The sequence below is a fragment of the Entelurus aequoreus genome, linkage group LG19 (assembly GCF_033978785.1).
Source record: "Entelurus aequoreus isolate RoL-2023_Sb linkage group LG19, RoL_Eaeq_v1.1, whole genome shotgun sequence".
NCBI classification, from domain to species: domain Eukaryota; kingdom Metazoa; phylum Chordata; class Actinopteri; order Syngnathiformes; family Syngnathidae; genus Entelurus; species Entelurus aequoreus.
In genome coordinates this window covers 4,864,382-4,886,828 of record NC_084749.1, presented here as the reverse complement: position 1 = coordinate 4,886,828, position 22,447 = coordinate 4,864,382, and the positions used below count along the sequence as shown (strand labels likewise).

The following is a 22,447-nucleotide window of genomic DNA, read 5'->3' as shown; positions in this document are numbered from 1 at the left end:
ATTTAATATTAAAACTAGCAAGTAGTTTTCTTGCACTTGGCATGAATAGGCTGAGGTGGAGTCCCACTTTGATAAGGAATTATCGAGTTCGAGACTATTATCGAATCCTCTTATCGAACCGATTCCTTATCGATTCTCTTATGGAGTCCAGATAGGTTGTTGTATATGGAAAAAAACACACAATATTTGGTTTAACAAAAGCTCACTTTTATTATATAATAAAAAAATAAAATCTAATAAATAAATAAATATTGACTGTTACCCACCTAAAAAAATAAAATAAAATAAATAAATATTGACTGTTGTTACCCAAAGTATATTAAGTGGGATTTTTTCAGAAAAACAAATATATACAGTAACACAAAAACAAGCTGTCTCTGTGATCACTATAGGTGTATAAATAATAATATAGTGTTAAATAAAATCAGTCCCTTGGGCACAAAACTGAAAATAATACAGCTCTCCAAAAAGTGCACTTCTGCTGCTATTTGACATAACTGTTTGTTATGATGCTTTGACATTTTTGCACTTTATTTCTTTATTGAAAGAAAATTCTATGAAGAGAAAAGTTCTTTGCAAATGTGGTTACAATGCTAAAAAATGAAAAGTTAAAGCTAAAAAAAGAAATACACTTAATTGAGTTAACATTATTTCTTTATAGGAGGAAAAATGTTATGAGCTAGAGAATATAACAACTACACTACCCAGCATGCAACGGGAGTTACGAGCATGCGCGGTAGCCCCGAAAAGTGTTGCATGTTGCCACGCTGTGAAAGTAAACGTCAAGAACTCAGCCAACACGCCTCGTCTGCATTATTTATAATTAGACAGACAACACATCTACAGTGTGATTTTGTAACGTTTACAAGGAAAGAAAAACAAAAGTTCAAAAAGGGAGATATGTTGTATATATATGTATGTGCTGCAGTGTTGTATATATATGTATGTGCTGCGGTTGTTTTAAGAAGGTTGCGACAGCTGCCGTAAAGGAGGTGCGTTGCTAGCCTGGTTGCTATGTTTCCGGTTGGTCGTAAAAGTGTTGGTCATGTGTTTTACCCTGCTCAAATCTCTCAGTAAATTTATTCGATGGACGATAGCTTTTGTTTTGAACTTTATTACACCTTGGAGCGCTTTTTCCGGTCCATTGTTTTTCCTGCTTTCGCTATCTGCGCCTAATGACTGAGCTACGTGACGTCATTTCTTGTGATGTCCCACGGAGCATTTCTGGTCGGGACGGGATTCGAATAAAGAATCAACTCTTTTCCTTTACTATAGTGGTCTCGATAACGGGTACCGGTTCTCAAAAAGGGATTCGAGTCCGAGGACTCGATTCTTTTCCTATCAAACAACCGGGAAAACCGGTTTGGAGTATCATCCCTAGTCCCACTCCAAGCTGAACGACACTTACCACTGAACACTTTCACATTGAAGCTCAATCGTCGCAGTGCCTCGTCTGTGTTGAAGTTGCATTTCACCAGCTCATACAGCGCCTGGCAACCAAAAAAAGTTGTAAAAACGGAGCGATATGTTGAAAACATATTTTTTTTAAATACTTAGTTGCTGTCAATGCTTGACTGTGACGTGTGACGGGATCCGGCGCCTACATGCAACGGTACCTGCTCGTTGTCTCGGGCGGTGCCGCTACACTTCTGTTTGCACATTTCCCCCGGCCTCTGCGCGCTCAGCAAGAACGCCTCCACTTCCTGCGCCGTCAGAGCCCCAGGTCTCCACAACAACTGGTCCCCACTGTTGTACGCTGAAGCCAGAAGAACAGGACAGTCAGGTTGCCAAATAGCCAGAAGTTGGTGATTCCCAACCACTGTGGGAGATCACCATGCGGGGGCCTCATGTATTAAGACAAAAACCTGGCCTAAGCACTTCTGCGCAGCAAAGTTGAGCTGTATCAACAGTGAACTGAACGTGGAAATGTGTCATGTTCACGTGCGCACATTTCTACCAATTACACACACAGGTAGTCGTTTGGGCGTTGTCAACATTTGATTTCAAAAGATCGAAAATACACTTTTTCACCAATTTTGCCATATTTGTGAGGACGTCTATTAATTCATCTTGGCGATCATTTTGCCGCCTATTGCTGTTACAACGTGAAGGATGGTCCCAAATTTGTGTCACGTGGCTGCTCCTGCAAATAGCTCTCCTGGGTTGTAATAATAAATTGAGTAATCAAACAAGAGTCAAAGTCTTTTGTATCCTTTTTGATATGTTGATATGATTAGATTTTTTTCTTTTTTAAATTCCCATTATGTTTATAAAGTCAGTAAATATATCCCTGGACACATGAGGACTTTAAATATGACCAATGTATGATCCTGTAACTACTTGGTATCGTATCCATACCTAAATGTGTGGTATCATCCAAAACTAATGTAAAGTATCAAAGAAGAGAATAATAAGTAGAGACTTTATAAATGCTTTAAAATGTAATATCGGAAATTATCGGTATCGTTTTTTTTATTATCGGTATCGTTTTTTAATTTTATTTTATTTATTTATTTTTTATTAAATCAACATAAAAAACACAAGATACACTTACAATTAGTGCACCAACCCACCCCATTTACACTCATTCACACAAAAGGGTTGTTTCTTTCTGTTATTAATATTGTGGTTCCTACATTATATATCAATATATATCAATACAGTCTGCAAGGGATACAGTCTGTGCTTCCTACATTATATATCAATATATATATCAATACAGTCTGCAAGGGATACAGTCCGTAAGCACACATGATTGTGCGTGCTGCTGCTCCACTAATAGTACTAACCTTTAACAGTTAATTTTACTAATTTTCATTAATTACTAGTTTCTTATTTTATTTTATTAATTTAAAAAAAAAAGGACCTTATCTTCACCATACCTGGTTGTCCAAATTAGGCATAATAATGTGTTAATTCCACAACTGTATATAACAGTATCGGTATCGGTTGATATCGGTATCGGTAATTAAAGAGTTGGACAATATCGGAATATCGGATATCGGCAAAAAGCCATTATCGGACATCCCTAATAATAAGTGATTATTACATTTGAACAGAAGTGTAGATAGAACATGTTAAAACAGAAAATAAGCAGATATTAACAGTAAATGAACAAGTAGATTAATAATGCATTTTTACAGTTTGTCCCTCATAATGTGTACAAAATAATAGGTGTATAAATGACACAATATGTTACTGGATACGTCAGCAGCTAAATTAGGAGTCTTTGTTTGCTTACATACTAATAAAATAAAAGTGGTCTAGTTTGTTCACTATCTTATTTAAGGACTAAATTACAATAAAAAAACACATGTTTAATGTACCCTAAGATATTTTCTTAAATTAAAGCCAATAATGCCATTGTTTGTGGTCCTCTTTATTTAGAAAAGTATCGAAATACATTTTGCTACCAATACCAAAATATTGGTATGGGGACAACCCTATTTACTACTTAGTAATGTATCTATGCCAGCGTTGTATAGTGACAGGCAGAACTATTAAGTGCTTATCCACTCCTTACTTAACCTCGGTATCCACCTGTTGCCCTTCAAACAAGAGCATTAGTGTGGAATTGTGCCTTGGCTACAGGGCCGGCCCGTGGCATAGGCCGTATAGGTAAATGCTAAGGGCGCCGCCCATCAGGGGGCGCCACGCCAGTGCCACAAATGTTGGAGGGAAAAAAAACAACAACAAAAAAAAAAAAGTTGGTACTATTATTTCTAAATACATAAAATAATCCCACGTTAATTAAAATGCAAAGTAAAGCCTATTTAATAGAAATATTATTTGTTACAACATTACGTCCCCCCTCCCCCGGCAAGGTGCGCCCCCTCACTTCCCGTACCATGACTCTTTTTGGACGTCACCACATAAAAAAATCAACACAAGATGTCAAAACGGCCAAAACTGTCAGGTGACCAGGGAAGAAAAAAGAGAAAAGAAGAGGAGAAACGAGAAAAAGACAGAGGTAGCAGGTAGGTAACGTCAGCCTACATTAAATTATTTGTCTGTTACAGAATGTGATAGTAACCTGGCTTTTTAGCATTAAGCTAATGTTACATGATTCAGCAATTGCTAATCAATAAATAGCTAGTTCTATTTTAACGTCGGGTTAATATTGTGGAGGGGGCTAAATTGTTATGGAAAATAATAATGTAACGTTAGGTAATTACAGTACTCCCTGGTGTACAGTCATTTGTAAGTCATTCTAGTTAATGCAATATTAAAAAGCACAAATGGAGAACTCTGTAGGATCCCCTTTTTTGTAATATAGTTGTTAAAGTCATACTGGTTTGATATCTTGTTTTGTGCAGTGCCTTATTTATATTGTATTTTTAATTTATTTTATGCAACTTGTTGACACGTTTTATTTTGTGTTTATATATGTAAAAAATATTGTATTTCATATATTCTTTTTTTTTTTGTATTCATTTATTCATCCATATTTTTTTTAATCTTGTTAACTATTCTGATTGTTAATTTGCTTTCTTTAAGTAAAAAAAAAAAGGTCAAAGACAAAGCTATTCGGTTTCTTGTGAGTATATACACTTCACTGCCGATGTGGGGTGGCGCCACCTAAAATCTTGCCTAGGGCGCCAGATTGGTGAGGGCCGGGCCTGCTTGGCTAGATAAAGGTTGGGAAACTGCCAGAGGATGAGAGAAGTCGCACTAATTCATTACCTATTTCCTGGTAAGTATAGGGACAGAGTGGAGGGATTGTTGCCTGGTACATGGAACCGACCATGATCTCCTAGGAAGGATGGCATAGACATTCGTTAAGTCCGTGTCAGGCTGCTTCAGTCAGGCCAAAACGTGCGGGATCGCAACCTTGTGTTCTTCATTGGAGGGAAGAGATTCATTGTCCGAATCCTCGTCACATGAGCTGACTGGTGTGTCTTTGTCGCCGGCTGTGAGGAGAGAACACCACAAGGTTCAGTGATCCACCGACTGTGTCTGAGCGCTTCTAGTCCTTTTTCGGGACCGGAAGACACGGGACGGAGATGTGCTGGAGAGCTTTGCTCTTTCCCTTTTTGCGAGTGACTTACCAGGCAGGTGATGAAGCCGATCAGAGGTAGTGGAGGTGACCGAAGGGGTGAGGTCATCAGCGGAGGACTCGACTCCCTCTTCTCCTTGGAAAAGGTCCTCGGTTATCTGCTTCTGGAGATGACACAAAAAAAAGCTTCAACTGAAACTGCAATATCATGTTTCCCCGACATGGAATTGATTGTGGTGCACCTCAAAATAATAAATGTTTTTTTTTTACATGAAAACAAATACAAAAATTAAATAGTGTATGAATGGATATACTGATAGAAGATATTTTCTGGACCATAGAGCGCACCGGATCTCATCCGTGGCTCACTAGTGCAACAACAACAACGCCAGAAATGTGTCCCGTGAAAAACCGTCTGACCGGAACTCTCTAAGAACCAGAGGTGGGTAGAGTAGCCAGAAATTGTACTCAAGTAAGAGTACTGTTACTTTAGAGATGTATTACTCAAGTAAAAGTAAGGAGTAGTCACCCAAATATTTACTTGAGTAAAAGTAAAAAGTATGTTGTGAAAAAACTACTCAAGTACCGAGTAACTGATGAGTAACCTGTTCGTTTAATGATGACGGCAACAAATAATGCACAAAAACATAAAAATAGCAATGAGCAAATTCAGAGCCAGGAATATCTCTTAAGCAACTAAAACAATAATATATATTAAATAATAATATATTAACATAAAAAACACAATAACTTAACAGCACCATAGGCTCAGTAGGCAGAGATTACAAAGGAAAATAACAAGTTAGCCTTTACGCAAACCATAAACTGATAGGTGTGGGCTACACGGTGCACCTGGGAACACACTGTGCACTTCTGATTGGTGTTTCTATGCATGTGTGAGTGTGTATGCGACTGTGTGTGTGAGTGTGTGTGCGACTGTGTGTGTGAGTGTGTGTGTCTCTGTCTGTCTATGAGGCTGCAGTGCGTTAATAAATGTCCCCACACGATGTACATTTGACAGTGATTCATAGCAGGGAAGCTAACATCAGCCTACGGTGACAGCCAAAATATCTACTAAAGTTACTTACCGCGATGTGCTTTGTTGAGTTCATGTAAGCTTAAGCTTGTTAATCATGTGACCGCCTGGCTCTGTTTGATTGGTGAAACGTCACCAGTGACTGTATTTGATTGGTGAAACGCAAGCATGCATAGATCCTACTTTGAAGGTCTGTCTGACAAACCAAAACAAACAAAGCGTGCATTAACAGATGGATAAAAATCAGTAGCGAGTAGCGAGCTGAATGTAGATAAATGGAGCGGAGTTAAAGTAGCGTTTCTTCTCTATAAATATACTCAAGTAAAAGTATGTTGCATTAAAACTACTCTTAGAAGTACAATTTATCCCAAAAGTTACTCAAGTAGATTTAACGGAGTAAATGTAGCGCGTTACTACCCACCTCTGCTAATAACTAAAGTTCCTTGGGTGAATAATGTCAACTCACTACACTGGTAGTTTTTAGCGCTTCCATAGCAAGTTATAAGTTAGAACTGTACGCTAATTTATATTAGAAATGACAACAGCAGAGTCCCATAACAAGAAGGTAGTGAAAAAGAAGAAGCTTATCGACTACGGCATCGTCACAGACTACAGTGGCGGACCTGCGCAAATTTCCAGGACTTATGCAGATCCCAAATACACATCAGCAGGTACCAGAAGGTAAGAAAAGTTGGTTTTGCATAATATTGTGAAACAAAACGCCAGATAATATGTCTGCTAATGGGTGCCATTTTGCGGTCCTTATACACACACCATAGTAATACTGGTATCTCGGACTACGGTAGCCGTATTGGCCGACAATCCATCAAGTGGTGCGGCTTCAAAGTCCCACTAAAACATTTTGACAGATTTTTGAGTGCCGTGTGTAATGTTCTTTATTTTCAATGGAACATTTAAAGTTTTGGTGTTGTTTACTGGCGTCATCTTGCAGTCTACATGTATCTCTTATGTGTGACTGCCATCTACTGCACTGCAAAAACTGAAGTCTAAGTAAGATGAAATATCTCAAATAAGGGTGATCTTTGCTTATTTTCTGTCTGATAAGATCATTCTTCTCACTAAGCAGATTTTATGTTGGAGTGTTTTACTTGTTTTAAGTGTTTTGGTCCTAAATGATGTCAGTAAGATATTACAGCTTGTTGCTGAGATTTGATGACCTATATTGAGTAAAACATGCTTGAAACTAGAATATCAACTGTTGCAAAGCTGTGTCATCAACACTCACAAGTATAAAACTACTTTTTCAAAGAATTAATTTCTTATTTCAAGCATGAACAAAAAAAATCAGCCAAATGGACTTTACGGTTTTATTTTCAATGAAACAATAGAAAATACGTACTCATAAAGTAGTACGGTTGGCACATACAGTAAACTGACAGTTAATATTTAAACATTTAACATGTGACATTTCAAACTATTTTAATAGAAATAGTTCATGCACATTCAGGTAAATTATTCAAAATTACAATAAAGAAAAATTTGGCTGGGGGCCAGGCTGTGTGTATGTATATATATATATATATATATATATACCTTGCACACTAATTGACTGAAAGAGCACGCACTTGGCGCGATGATGTCATGTTATCCATGGAAAAATGTATTTTTAGACAACATGATTTGCCTGAGCGGCTAGGAGACCCCGAGAGTAACAAGATGTTGCCTTGTTGCCTTTCCATTAAGAACAATAAATTAGTTTTTAGTATAAGTTTGTGGTTTCAAGAAATGTAATGCCGAGCGCATATCATTATGTCAAGATAATGGCACTAGCATTTACTTCATTTAACAATATTTTTCAACATATTGAGAAAAAAGTTCTCATATTTGTTTTTTCTATCAAGAAAAGTGCACTTGTTATTAGTGAGAATATACTTATTTTAAGGTATTTTTGGGTTCATTGAGGTTAGCTAATTCGACTTGTTTTGGAAAGTCTTGACAAGCCAAATTTTCTTGTTCTATTGGCAGATAATTTTGCTTAGTTCAAATAAAATACCCCTCATTTTTGTATTTTTTTTCTTGTTTTTGAACGCTGACTTTTTGCAGTGTGGTCACACTTATCATTATACCATGTACCAAATTAAATTGCTTCGAGGTCGGTAAGCACAACCAGAATAATTTCTTACATTAGGCGCACCAGGTTATAAGGCGCACTGTCAATTTGTTTGACAAAATGAAAGGATTATGAGTGCGTGCACCTTATAGTCCGAAAAATACGGCAGTCTATTATCTTAATACAATTGGCCATAATATGTTTAAAAAACATCTCAAATATCATACAATTGTTCCTTTGTGCTTCATTTTGGAAAACAAAAACCAAAAAAAGTGTATCTAAATGGCTTGGTCACGCACCTAAACAGAGTTGACACTCATGAGAAAAAGTTGAAGAGAAAATTATTTCAAGTTAATTAAGGCATTTCTACCCTCATTTTGACAATAATGTTATGCCGTGTGCGTCTTCCAACCTCCGTTCGGACATGTGTGTGTGTGTGTGTGTGTGTGTGTGTGTGTGTGTGTGTGCGTGCGTGCGTGTAGAGTATGCATGCTCCCCCGTGCCTGGAGGCTTTTCTCCGGGTGCTTCCTCTCGCATTCCAAAAATGTGCCTGTTGCTAACATGTGTTACCTAACATTGCTAGCTTCATTGTAAATAGTCGGTAGGTACAGTATGAATGTGAGTGTGAATGATTGTCTTTTCGTGTGTACGCCATGCTAATTGTGGTTAGCCTGTCAATGAGCCACTGCATTGTACGTTAGCATTAAGCTAGCAGCATTGTAGTCAACCACCATCTGCATGATTGTATTGTTTTTTTTCCCCAGTTAATCCCAAACTGTATTATTAATTTAACATGATTCCTACATGTATGTACACTTCATGTGTATATATTTAGTACTTTCCTTAGTGTGCTTAGTTTTACAGTGTGGGGGAATAGCAATAAACCACCTCAAGTTATTTTCCATCTCTAATTCAAATGACTGTTTACATATTTGGCAAACTAAATTCCAACGTTCAGAGAGGGCAGAATATAGCGTAGCCTGTGTTACATTGTACAATAAACAGCAACAATTGAAAAAAAGAGAAGAACAATATAATAAGTTATCTATAATAATAACAAATATTTATTTTTAAATACCGTAATTTCCGGACTATAAGCCGCACCTGACTATAAGCCGCACCAGCTAAATTTAGGGGAAAATACAGATTGCTCCATATATAAGCCGCACCCGACTATAAGCCGCAGGGTTTTGATGTGTAATTAGCGTAGTATATAGGGGTTCCTGCTACCACGGAGGGGATTGTCGGGACAGAGATGACTGTTTGGGTCCCATTTATTAACAATAAATCTTTCAATCATTCAATCAAACTTTCACATCTTTGACATGGCGAACAGCATTCGTGCAGAGTACAAATAATACAACGGTGCAAAGTAATACAAAGTGCTCGCCTGTACGTTATCAAAATAACCAGCCTACCGGTATATGAAAAGTCAGTCTTTAATCATTGTGTCATCGTCTTCCTCCTGCGTACTAAAACCACCGAAATCCTCTTCGTCGGTGTCGGAGAAGAACAGGACGTGTATAAGCCGCACCCTTGTATAAGCCGCAGGGACCAGAACGAGGGGAAAAAGTAGCGGCTTATAGTCCGGAAATTACGGTATACAATACATAAGACAGATTTGGTTTTAGATGTACATTAAACATTTCTTTAGCCGTTTTAAAGAAACTATATCTATATATAATGTTACTATAACAATCTACAAGGTTAATAGAAGTTGCTTCTCTTTCTTCCTCTCCATCTTTCTGCATTCTTTTGAATCTCTAGTTATCATTCCGTATATGTATTGTTGCATTTGAACAACTATATTGTTGATAATAGAGGTCAATTATTGGTATTGTTCATTATCAATAGTGATATTTCTATTGGTATTTGTATTGCTCCATTTGTAGTGTAATAATGCTCATTGTCATTTCTGTATTATTATTTATTTCCCTAACTGCTTCTTTGCTATCACTTTTACCATCATATTTGTACATATCCTATTTGCTGATGTTGCTCTATTGTTGTTGTGTTTGCTGTTGTTGTTTTTGTCTCTGTCGTATCCCCCTTTTGTCCCCACAATTTCCCCCTCTGTCTTCCTTTTCTCCTCTTTCTATCCCCTCCTGCACCAAATAATAATATAAATACATTTACTAAAGTCAAATACAAATGAGGCAACAAGAGAAGTATCCTACACTTCTCTTTTGTAAGTAAATGTGAACAGTCGATATGGGCATCTACATCAACTATATGATTTGCCTGAGAGGCTGGACAGGACCAAAAAATAAATAAAGAAACTATATCTAACAGTGCTAATCAAAAGGATCATGACACCATATATATATGATGATGTCACATTGACCTCGCCCCTCCTCCTCATATGTAGTGGCAACCTGGGGGGAAACCCTGTGTACGGCTTCTCACCTTGTCCAGAGTCATGCCTGGCAGAGTGGCGGCGACATGACAGTTCTGCTTGGCTGGATCGGACACCGTGTAGCCATAAAGTGCTAGCAGGTCCTCCAAGGGCAGCTCGCTGGCCTACAAAAAGACGATAAACAGGAATGGCGACCTGATAAATGATGCATTTGTTTCATTTTACAAAAGTTACTTCAAAATGACATTCTTGACTCAAGAAAACAACGTGTAAATACTTCAAAAAAACAAAATAATCCGTAACAACATGGTGAGAGCTTTGCAAACATTCAAGGTTAGATAGCAACATTAGCTGTTAGAAGACAATGCCAACAAAATGCTAGTGTACCAGTAAAGCAGCAAGCACTAAACGGTGGGGGGGACTACAAAAAAAGAAGAATGATTTCTTAATTAACCCTTGTGTAATGTTCATATTGTTGTTACTCAGCCAGCGTTTGTGGGTCTGATGGACCCCTTGCATTTTGTGGCTTTTAATGCCTCACTTTTATGTTCAAATACTGAACAGATGTTTACATTATCCCAGTAAACATCTGTTCAGTATTTGAACATAAAAGTCAGGCATTAAAAGCCACAAAATGCAAGGGGTCCATCAGACCCACAAACGCTGGCTGAGTAACAACAATATGAACGTTGCACGGAAAATTTCTCTGGCAGTTTCTGCATCCCACAGGGATTCTTCTTTTGTGTTTCTGCACCTGCGCTTCCCACACAAGGTTGCAACTTTGTTTGTCAACACTGTCGTCTGCTATTATTTTCTCGCACATTTGACCCGCTGATGTTCTGTGCACCTACACTCTGTCCTCCTCCTGTCTAGGCCTGCTGTATGTGTTCATCTAAACTCATTGCCGTTTTGAGTTTTATTTAGCGCGCGTGAAAAGGACGTGCAAAAGAGGTGCTCGCGCAGCACAGACAGACGGAATCCTGCGTCCTGTGTGTGTCTGTCAACAATCCTGTGTCCTATGTGTGTCTGTCAACAATCCTGTGTCCTATGTGTGTCTGTCAACAATCCTGCGTCCTATGTGTGTCTGTCAACAATCCTGCGTCCTATGTGTGTCTGTCAACAATCCTGTGTCCTATGTGTGTCTGTCAACAATCCTGCGTCCTATGTGTGTCTGTCAACAATCCTGCGTCCTATGTGTGTCTGTCAACAATCCTGTGTCCTATGTGTGTCTGTCAACAATCCTGTGTCCTATGTGTGTCTGTCAACAATCCTGCGTCCTATGTGTGTCTGTCAACAATCCTGCGTCCTATGTGTGTCTGTCAACAATCCTGTGTCCTATGTGTGTCTGTCAACAATCCTGCGTCCTATGTGTGTCTGTCAACAATCCTGCGTCCTATGTGTGTCTGTCAACAATCCTGCGTCCTATGTGTGTCTGTCAACAATCCTGTGTCCTATGTGTGTCTGTCAACAATCCTGCGTCCTATGTGTGTCTGTCAACAATCCTGCGTCCTATGTGTGTCTGTCAACAATCCTGCGTCCTATGTGTGTCTGTCAACAATCCTGCGTCCTATGTGTGTCTGTCAACAATCCTGCGTCCTATGTGTGTCTGTCAACAATCCTGCGTCCTATGTGTGTCTGTCAACAATCCTGCGTCCTATGTGTGTCTGTCAACAATCCTGTGTCCTATGTGTGTCTGTCAACAATCCTGCGTCCTATGTGTGTCTGTCAACAATCCTGCGTCCTATGTGTGTCGGTCAACAATCCTGCGTCCTATGTGTGTCTGTCAACAATCCTGCGTCTTACGTGTGTCTGTCAACAATCCTGCGTCCTATGTGTGTCTTTCAACAATCCTGCGTCCTATGTGTGTCGGTCAACAATCCAGCGTCCTATGTGTGTCTGTCAACAATCCTGCGTCCTATGTGTGTCTGTCAACAATCCTGTGTCCTATGTGTGTCTGTCAACAATCCTGCGTCCTATGTGTGTCTGTCAACAATCCTGCGTCCTATGTGTGTCTGTCAACAATCCTGCGTCCTATGTGTGTCTGTCGACAATCCTGCGTCCTATGTGTGTCTGTCAACAATCCTGCATCCTATGTGTGTCTGTCAACAATCCTGCGTCCTATGTGTGTCTGTCAACAATCCTGCGTCCTATGTGTGTCTGTCAACAATCCTGCGTCTTACGTGTGTCTGTCAACAATCCTGCGTCCTATGTGTGTCTGTCAACAATCCTGCGTCCTATGTGTGTCTTTCAACAATCCTGCATCCTATGTGTGTCTGTCAACAATCCTGCGTCCTATGTGTGTCTGTCAACAATCCTGCGTCCTATGTGTGTCTTTCAACAATCCTGCATCCTATGTGTGTCTGTCAACAATCCTGCGTCTTACGTGTGTCTGTCAACAATCCTGCATCCTATGTGTGTCTGTCAACAATCCTGCGTCCTATGTGTGTCTGTCAACAATCCTGCGTCCTATGTGTGTCGGTCAACAATCCTGCGTCTTACGTGTGTCTGTCAACAATCCTGCGTCCTATGTGTGTCTGTCAACAATCCTGCGTCCTATGTGTGTCTGTCAACAATCCTGCGTCCTATGTGTGTCTGTCAACAATCCTGCGTCCTATGTGTGTCTGTCAACAATCCTGCGTCTTACGTGTGTCTGTCAACAATCCTGCGTCCTATGTGTGTCTGTCAACAATCCTGCGTCCTATGTGTGTCTGTCAACAATCCTGCGTCCTACGTGTGTCTGTCAACAATCCTGCGTCCTATGTGTGTCTGTCAACAATCCTGCGTCCTATGTGTGTCTGTCAACAATCCTGCGTCCTATGTGTGTCTGTCAACAATCCTGCGTCCTATGTGTGTCTGTCAACAATCCTGCGTCTTACGTGTGTCTGTCAACAATCCTGCGTCCTATGTGTGTCTGTCAACAATCCTGCGTCCTGTGTGTGTCGGTCAACAATCCTGCGTCCTATGTGTGTCTGTCAACAATCCTGCGTCCTATGTGTGTCAGTCAACAATCCTGCGTCCTATGTGTGTCTGTCAACAATCCTGCGTCCTATGTGTGTCTGTCAACAATCCTGCGTCCTATGTGTGTCAGTCAACAATCCTGCGTCCTATGTGTGTCTGTCAACAATCCTGCGTCCTATGTGTGTCTGTCAACAATCCTGCGTCCTATGTGTGTCTGTCAACAATCCTGCGTCCTATGTGTGTCTGTCAACAATCCTGTGTCCTATGTGTGTCTGTCAACAATCCTGCGTCCTATGTGTGTCTGTCAACAATCCTGCGTCCTATGTGTGTCTGTCAACAATCCTGCGTCCTATGTGTGTCTGTCAACAATCCTGCGTCCTATGTGTGTCTGTCAACAATCCTGCGTCCTATGTGTGTCTGTCAACAATCCTGCGTCCTATGTGTGTCTGTCAACAATCCTGCGTCCTATGTGTGTCTGTCAACAATCCTGTGTCCTATGTGTGTCTGTCAACAATCCTGCGTCCTATGTGTGTCTGTCAACAATCCTGCGTCCTATGTGTGTCGGTCAACAATCCTGCGTCCTATGTGTGTCTGTCAACAATCCTGCGTCTTACGTGTGTCTGTCAACAATCCTGCGTCCTATGTGTGTCTTTCAACAATCCTGCGTCCTATGTGTGTCGGTCAACAATCCAGCGTCCTATGTGTGTCTGTCAACAATCCTGCGTCCTATGTGTGTCTGTCAACAATCCGGTGTCCTATGTGTGTCTGTCAACAATCCTGCGTCCTATGTGTGTCTGTCAACAATCCTGCGTCCTATGTGTGTCTGTCAACAATCCTGCGTCCCATGTGTGTCTGTCGACAATCCTGCGTCCTATGTGTGTCTGTCAACAATCCTGCATCCTATGTGTGTCTGTCAACAATCCTGCGTCCTATGTGTGTCTGTCAACAATCCTGCGTCCTATGTGTGTCTGTCAACAATCCTGCGTCTTACGTGTGTCTGTCAACAATCCTGCGTCCTATGTGTGTCTGTCAACAATCCTGCGTCCTATGTGTGTCTTTCAACAATCCTGCATCCTATGTGTGTCTGTCAACAATCCTGCGTCCTATGTGTGTCTGTCAACAATCCTGCGTCCTATGTGTGTCTTTCAACAATCCTGCATCCTATGTGTGTCTGTCAACAATCCTGCGTCTTACGTGTGTCTGTCAACAATCCTGCATCCTATGTGTGTCTGTCAACAATCCTGCGTCCTATGTGTGTCTGTCAACAATCCTGCGTCCTATGTGTGTCGGTCAACAATCCTGCGTCTTACGTGTGTCTGTCAACAATCCTGCGTCCTATGTGTGTCTGTCAACAATCCTGCGTCCTATGTGTGTCTGTCAACAATCCTGCGTCCTATGTGTGTCTGTCAACAATCCTGCGTCCTATGTGTGTCTGTCAACAATCCTGCGTCTTACGTGTGTCTGTCAACAATCCTGCGTCCTATGTGTGTCTGTCAACAATCCTGCGTCCTTTGTGTGTCTGTCAACAATCCTGCGTCCTATGTGTGTCTGTCAACAATCCTGCGTCCTATGTGTGTCTGTCAACAATCCTGCGTCCTATGTGTGTCTTTCAACAATCCTGCATCCTACGTGTGTCTGTCAACAATCCTGCGTCCTATGTGTGTCTGTCAACAATCCTGCGTCCTATGTGTGTCTTTCAACAATCCTGCATCCTATGTGTGTCTGTCAACAATCCTGCGTCCTATGTGTGTCTGTCAACAATCCTGCGTCCTATGTGTGTCTTTCAACAATCCTGCATCCTATGTGTGTCTGTCAACAATCCTGCGTCCTATGTGTGTCTGTCAACAATCCTGCGTCCTATGTGTGTCTGTCAACAATCCTGCGTCCTACGTGTGTCTGTCAACAATCCTGCGTCCTATGTGTGTCTGTCAACAATCCTGCGTCCTATGTGTGTCTGTCAACAATCCTGCGTCCTATGTGTGTCTGTCAACAATCCTGCGTCCTATGTGTGTCTGTCAACAATCCTGCGTCTTACGTGTGTCTGTCAACAATCCTGCGTCCTATGTGTGTCTGTCAACAATCCTGCGTCCTGTGTGTGTCGGTCAACAATCCTGCGTCCTATGTGTGTCTGTCAACAATCCTGCGTCCTATGTGTGTCAGTCAACAATCCTGCGTCCTATGTGTGTCTGTCAACAATCCTGCGTCCTATGTGTGTCTGTCAACAATCCTGCGTCCTATGTGTGTCAGTCAACAATCCTGCGTCCTATGTGTGTCTGTCAACAATCCTGCGTCCTATGTGTGTCTGTCAACAATCCTGCGTCCTATGTGTGTCTGTCAACAATCCTGCATTCTGTGTGTGTCTGTCAACAATCCTGCGTCCTATGTGTGTCTGTCAACAATCCTGCGTCCTATGTGTGTCAGTCAACAATCCTGTGTCCTATGTGTGTCTGTCAACAATCCTGCGTCCTATGTGTGTCTGTCAACAATCCTGCGTCCTATGTGTGTCTGTCAACAATCCTGCGTCCTATGTGTGTCTGTCAACAATCCTGCGTCCTATGTGTGTCTGTCAACAATCCTGCGTCCTATGTGTGTCTGTCAACAAATCTGGACTGACAGGAATAAAAAAATAGTCTATTCTGCACCTGCGCTTCCCACACAAGGTTGCAACTTTGTTTGTCAACACTGTCGTCTGCTATTATTTTCTCGCACATTTGACCCGCTGATGTTCTGTGCACCTACACTCTGTCCTCCTCCTGTCTAGGCCTGCTGTATGTGTTCATCTAAACTCATTGCCGTTTTGAGTTTTATTTAGCGCGCGTGAAAAGGACGTGCAAAAGAGGTGCTCGCGCAGCACAGACAGACGGAATCCTGCGTCCTGTGTGTGTCTGTCAACAATCCTGTGTCCTATGTGTGTCTGTCAACAATCCTGCGTCCTATGTGTGTCTGTCAACAATCCTGCGTCCTATGTGTGTCTGTCAACAATCCTGTGTCCTATGTGTGTCTGTCAACAATCCTGCGTCCTATGTGTGTCTGTCAACAATCCTGCGTCCTATGTGTGTCTGTCAACAATCCTGCGTCCTATGTGTGTCTGTCAACAATCCTGTGTCCTATGTGTGTCTGTCAACAATCCTGCGTCCTATGTGTGTCTGTCAACAATCCTGCGTCCTATGTGTGTCAGTCAACAATCCTGCGTCCTATGTGTGTCTGTCAACAATCCTGCGTCCTATGTGTGTCTGTCAACAATCCTGCGTCCTGTGTGTGTCGGTCAACAATCCTGCGTCCTATGTGTGTCTGTCAACAATCCTGCGTCCTATGTGTGTCAGTCAACAATCCTGCGTCCTATGTGTGTCTGTCAACAATCCTGCGTCCTATGTGTGTCTGTCAACAATCCTGCGTCCTATGTGTGTCAGTCAACAATCCTGCGTCCTATGTGTGTCTGTCAACAATCCTGCGTCCTATGTGTGTCTGTCAACAATCCTGCGTCCTATGTGTGTCTGTCAACAATCCTGCATTCTGTGTGTGTCTGTCAACAATCCTGCGTCCTATGTGTGTCTGTCAACAATCCTGCGTCCTATGTGTGTCTGTCAACAAATCTGGACTGACAGGAATAAAAAAATAGTCTATTCAGCAATTTCCTTTTATAAATTGTTTTCGCTGTTGGATGACTTACAAGTACAGTGGAAAAACAAGCTGCCTCTATGAAGCTATTATCTTTTATATTTGATTTATGACATCAAAAGACTTCCAAGATTCGCGAATCTTGGAAGTTGATCATCGATATGTTTAACGTAGTATCAATCTCACAGAGATGCCCGAGCCATTTTGCGAGATAATGAGGAAGCAGTCACGTGATCCGTGACGAAGCGTTAGGAACCACAGATCCCTTCCCCGTCAACAACAACGCTAATCAAGCAGACTTTGTGAGAACCAACAATTGTGTCTTAATTGCGTCAAATCAAAGCGGTTACACATGTCACGGCGTGGGCTCCAACTCGCTTTTCCCCGGCAGCTGGGTCTTCCAGCGCGCTCACGCTGGCCGCGTCACGCCCACATGCCGGCAAGACTGCGGATGATCAGCAATCTGCACACCTGGAGCTGATGATCAGACCTGCCTTCTTAAGCCTGCACAACCTGCCATCCCTGGCCGGAATATAATCTTCTGTTGGCGTAAAACCTCCGTTCCCGTGTTGACGTTGCTGTGTGTCTCGTCATTCCTCGTCGTCGTTCCCCTGCTTCCCAGACTGCCTCTTCCATCTCGACCTCCCACTCAGACACGGACCTCTTGACGCCTCTCTCTCAGTCCCACGGACCTCCCGCTCGTCTCTCAGACCTTCCTCTGTCTGGTCCCCGCTCTCGATTCAACACTACGGTAAAACACTCAAGTAATTCCCACAACTAGTCTACACTCTTGGATATTAGTTCACACTCCATTTTCTTAGTTTGGATTATTATTGTTTAATTATTATATATATTATGTATATATTGTGGTGACCCAAACCATATAATGAGAGACATTCACCTAAGAGGACACTGTAGCTTTAAGAGAAGAAGCGGAGGAGGAGTTAGGTACTTCCGCTTCCGGTTCAGAGGTCGTTGTTGTTGTCAAATGTATGACATGCTAGGTTGGAGCTAGTAAACTTCCTCGACTACGCTCACGTCTCCTGTCTCGTTGTTTACTAACTCCACAATATATATATAATAAAGCATAGAGCTTTACTGCCCCCTTGTGGAACTGTGCTGTCACAACTCCCTCCAACCATAACCACACAGGCACTAACATGCAGCGACACAATAGAACTTACGGTCTGGGATTGGGCCGCCATCTTCATTGGATGAGGAGATCCTCTCCTTCAACTCCGGTTCAGACTCCTACTTCTTCGGCCGAGCGTCCTCATGGCGATACCTCAGCGTCTCAACTCAGCTGCAACTTTGGTGGCCAGGTCCAAAGGCCCTCGGCTCGCCTGTGGAGAGAAACCAGAGTGGTCACATACAGCACTCAGCACAGGTTTTAGGCCACAGTGACGAGGTTCATTTAGCCCACTGATAATAACTTTAAAAACAAGGTGCGTCTATAAAACCGAGGGGCATGTTGAGTGTGTCAGAGCGCACACACTCACAGAGCACACAAGTAGAAACAGTGAGGAGAGGAGAGCTGGCAATTCTACTGGTTAATAAAGAGGGTGCGTGAAGGTATTTGGGCTTCAAAACTATCGATAAAGATGACACTTTAAACACGGAAGCGCCACGTTGCGAGAAGTGCTTTAAAACGCGCCTCGCCAAAGGTGGCAAGACTTCCTGCGCTTCAAATTGAGGTAAACATTTAAATATCAATCAACCAGGCCTGCACAATGAGTTTAAAGGTTGTGTAGATAACTAGCTCTCCTGTTGTGCACATGTAGATACGTAGAAGCGCACACAGCTGGTTGGCTTGAACGCAATTAGTAGCAGAGTCCAAACCGCCCACGTAGCGCCAACTAATGCAAGTGAAATGACTGAAGTCTGTAACAAATTGCTAGAATTTGTGTTTCAACTTAAACAATGTGTGTTTTATCTGCTACATGTCTTATCTGTCTACTTTTAGCTATAGTATTGACTTTTTAGTATTTCCTAATGATTTTATTTGTCTTAAAGACAGACTACGAGTGGCAACAATAATCATGAAGCATTCAATACAATGTCAATAAATAATTCTATTCTATTTTAACCCAATCCTAGATTATGGCAGACTAGATCTAGTATGTAAAATTGTAAATTGTTCTTTGAGTGCAACAAGAAAAGCTCAATGTGTTTAATGCATTTTCATTTTTGTTTCAGTCTTCTAAAATTGTTCTTTGAGTGCAATAAGAACCATAGATTTTTGTTCAAATTCATTTTTCTGTAATCCCCTTTATTTTGAAAACACATTACTTAATAATATTTGATTGTTTTTTAGCTAGCAGGCCACTTCCTGGTCCATTGGGTGGTGGCGTTACAATTCTAGAAGGGTGCACAAGTCTATCTATATCATATTCTGAGACTGATAGGAAGTCAGAAATATCATTTTTGTATCTTAAAAAGGCCCAACCTCAAAGCCCTGCAGTCAAACATATATGGCAACTACACAGCCATTTCGAGGCAGTGTTAAATAGCTCCGTCTAAAACAAGGACAAATACAGGTTAGATCAGGGGTGGGCAATTAATTTTTACCGGGGGCCGCATGAGCAACCCGAGCACTGCTGGAGGGCCACATCGACAATATTTCAATTAAATTTTGCTCAATATTATTTTTGATATATACCGTAAGATAAATAATAATAATAATAATAATAATTAATAATAATAGTAATACTTCAACATAGTGTATGTAACAGCATTCCATGACTAATATAAATAAATTAACATGAATAATAAATGACAGTAAAATAAGCACACGTATGACTGAGGAGTCATAGTGTAACTTTGTGTGATGTTTGAGTTGTCCGACTTTTTGTGTGGCCATAAACGCACCAGTGGTTTAGTGCTATGCGTGTTGGTGACAGATGACAAGTTGGTTTGTACGGCAGAAAATGACTAGTTTTTCCAGATAGAAGTGTTTTACTCATGTTTTTGGTGTGGTTATGGCCGAATATAAACAGTTTTGCTCAATAAAGTGATCGATATAATTCCTGGCCTCGAAGCATCTCGATAGACGTTACAATAATTGAACGGTGTTCAATTGAACGGTGTTGACGAACACCGTTAGGGCCTCTTGTTGTCACTGTCACTCAAAGTTGCATTGCAAAATTACATAGAATAAATATGTTTATTTTGTTTAGAATTCAGATGGGATTTGATTTGGTGCGCGGCATATATTTGCTGCGCGCAGCAGACGCTTGAGCAGTGCGCAATTGCGCAGGCACGCACCTTAGAGGGAACGTTGCTCTGCAGTCCATGTCTTGTTGGAAACACGGCATTCCTCATCAACTTTTCTCTTTTTAGCGTCTCGGGTGTAAACCGTGCATCACTTGTCGCTGCATGTGCACCTTCACTCGCAGGTTACACACTGACACACGCCCATAAATAATAATTTTCAAAATAAAAGCAGCACAGTTGTATTGCACGCACGACATAGATGTTTTTTCAACTTTATTTTGTAATTAATGATTGCAGCTGTTCACATTCACTCACAATCACGCACACGCATACGTCCACACGGAAGTAATACAAATAACGATTTTCAAAACAAAAGCAGCACCGTTGTATTGCACACTCGACATAGATACTTTTTAAAATGTATTTTGTAATTTATAATTGGCCTCACGCGGGCCGGACAGGGACGCACAAAGGGCCGGATGTGGCCCGCGGGCCGCAGAATGCCCAGGTCTGGGTTAGATTGTCTCGCTTTTAGGGCTGCAGCTATCGATTATTTAAGTAGTCGAGTAACCAAGCGGTTAGTTTATTCGGTTATCCCAGTAATCGGATAAAACACACTTTATAGCCTAAATGCGTATTTTAGGGAAATAGTTGAAATAAACAAGGATTTTTGTACTCGCCATAACCTTCATTACCTTCTATTTACCTTCTTTGAACTTTTTTACCTTCTACATTCCTTATTTACATTTTGTTTACCTTCTATCTAACTTTGTTTTCTTTTCAGTAACCTTCCCGTACATTTTATTAAACTTATTTTACATGGAATTTACCTTTTATTTACCATTTTTACATTTTATTTTCTACTTTTACCTTTTTTCTAACTTATTATAACCTTCTATATTCCTTATTTGACCATTTTATTTACTAGCTTTACCTTCTATTTACCTTTTGTATTACCTTATTTGACCTTTTATTTACTTCTTTTACCTTCTATATTCCTCATTTTATATGTTATTTACCTATAAAAATGGGACCCATAACCTCCCTGCTTGGCACTCAGCAACAAAGGGTTGGAGTTGGGGGTTAAATCACCAAAATGATTCCCGGGCGCGGCGCCGCTGCTGCCCACTGCTCCCCAAGGGGATGGGACAAATGCAGAGGACAAATTTCGCCACATCTAGTGTGTGTGTGACAATCATTGGTACTTTAATCTTAATCTTATTTGAGCTTTTATTTATTCTGTAACCTTCTATTTACCTTATTGTACCTTCCATTTACCTTTTTTCACTCTCTATAGTCCATTTTTGACCTTCTATCTACCTTTTTAGACTTAAAACCAGGGGAGACAGGGCCTTCGCTGTGGTCGGCCCTAAACTCTGGAACACTCTGCCCCTCCATGTTCAAACTGCTTCCACAGTGGAGTGTTTTAAGTCTCGTCTTAAGACCCACTTTTATTCTTTGGCTTTTAACACTACGTGAGTTGTGTGGTCTTCTGTCCTCTGTTGTCCTGTGTGTTTTTTTTAAAATAAATTTTGATGTCTATTTTACTGTTTTAATTGGTTTTACCCTTTAAAATCGTTTTTAATCATATTTATTTTTTTATATAGTCTCTGTATTGGTTTTCTATTCATTTATTTTTTGTTTTTATTCAGTCATTGGTGTAGCATAATATTGTTTTTAATATTGTTTTTAACATGGCTGTGCAGCACTTTGGAAACATTCTTGTTGTGTAAATGTGCTATATAAATAAAGTGGATTGGATTGGGTTTTTACTACTTTTACTTTCTATTTACCTGGTTTTACCTTCTATTTATATTTTTAGTACCTTCTTTTAATCTTTTTTGGCTTCTATTGACCTTATTTTACCTATAACTTACCCTTTTCACCTTATTTTTTTTACTTATTTTACCATGCTTTACCTTTTATTCAACTTCTTTACCTTATCTTATTCTGTCCGGATTTCATAAAATTTTATTGGTTACCCTTTAACAATGAATTGAAGCAACAGAATATAAATTGATCGATTAAGTCCTGCTCTCTTTCCTGCGTCTGAGTGGGTTCCACCTGTGCTGTGCACCAAGTTATTAAATAGAAACGATCCCACTACCAGTTTAAGTTATTTTCTCCAACTGTTCTCTACAACATTTCTAACCTTCCGTGGTAGTCTCAGAGCCGTAACAGAGGCGGATGGCCACCTGT

General features: G+C 40.8%; 1 protein-coding gene across 3 annotated transcripts in view; it reads right to left on the bottom strand.

The window, feature by feature from the left end:
• The window catches only part of LOC133635018 (mesoderm induction early response protein 2-like), a 55,317-nt gene that overhangs the window by 22,317 nt on the left and 10,553 nt on the right, over nt 1–22,447 (bottom strand). For all 3 annotated transcript variants that reach the window (XM_062027715.1, XM_062027717.1, XM_062027716.1), the window contains exons 2-8: nt 18,220–18,378; nt 10,510–10,623; nt 5,049–5,160; nt 4,831–4,910; nt 4,684–4,753; nt 1,617–1,756; nt 1,409–1,490 (exon numbers count right to left, since the gene is read on the bottom strand). In XM_062027715.1, coding sequence (XP_061883699.1) covers nt 1,409–1,490; nt 1,617–1,756; nt 4,684–4,753; nt 4,831–4,910; nt 5,049–5,160; nt 10,510–10,623; nt 18,220–18,246 — 625 coding nt within the window. In that variant the 5' untranslated portion in view covers nt 18,247–18,378. The remainder of the gene's footprint in view (nt 1–1,408; nt 1,491–1,616; nt 1,757–4,683; nt 4,754–4,830; nt 4,911–5,048; nt 5,161–10,509; nt 10,624–18,219; nt 18,379–22,447) is intronic.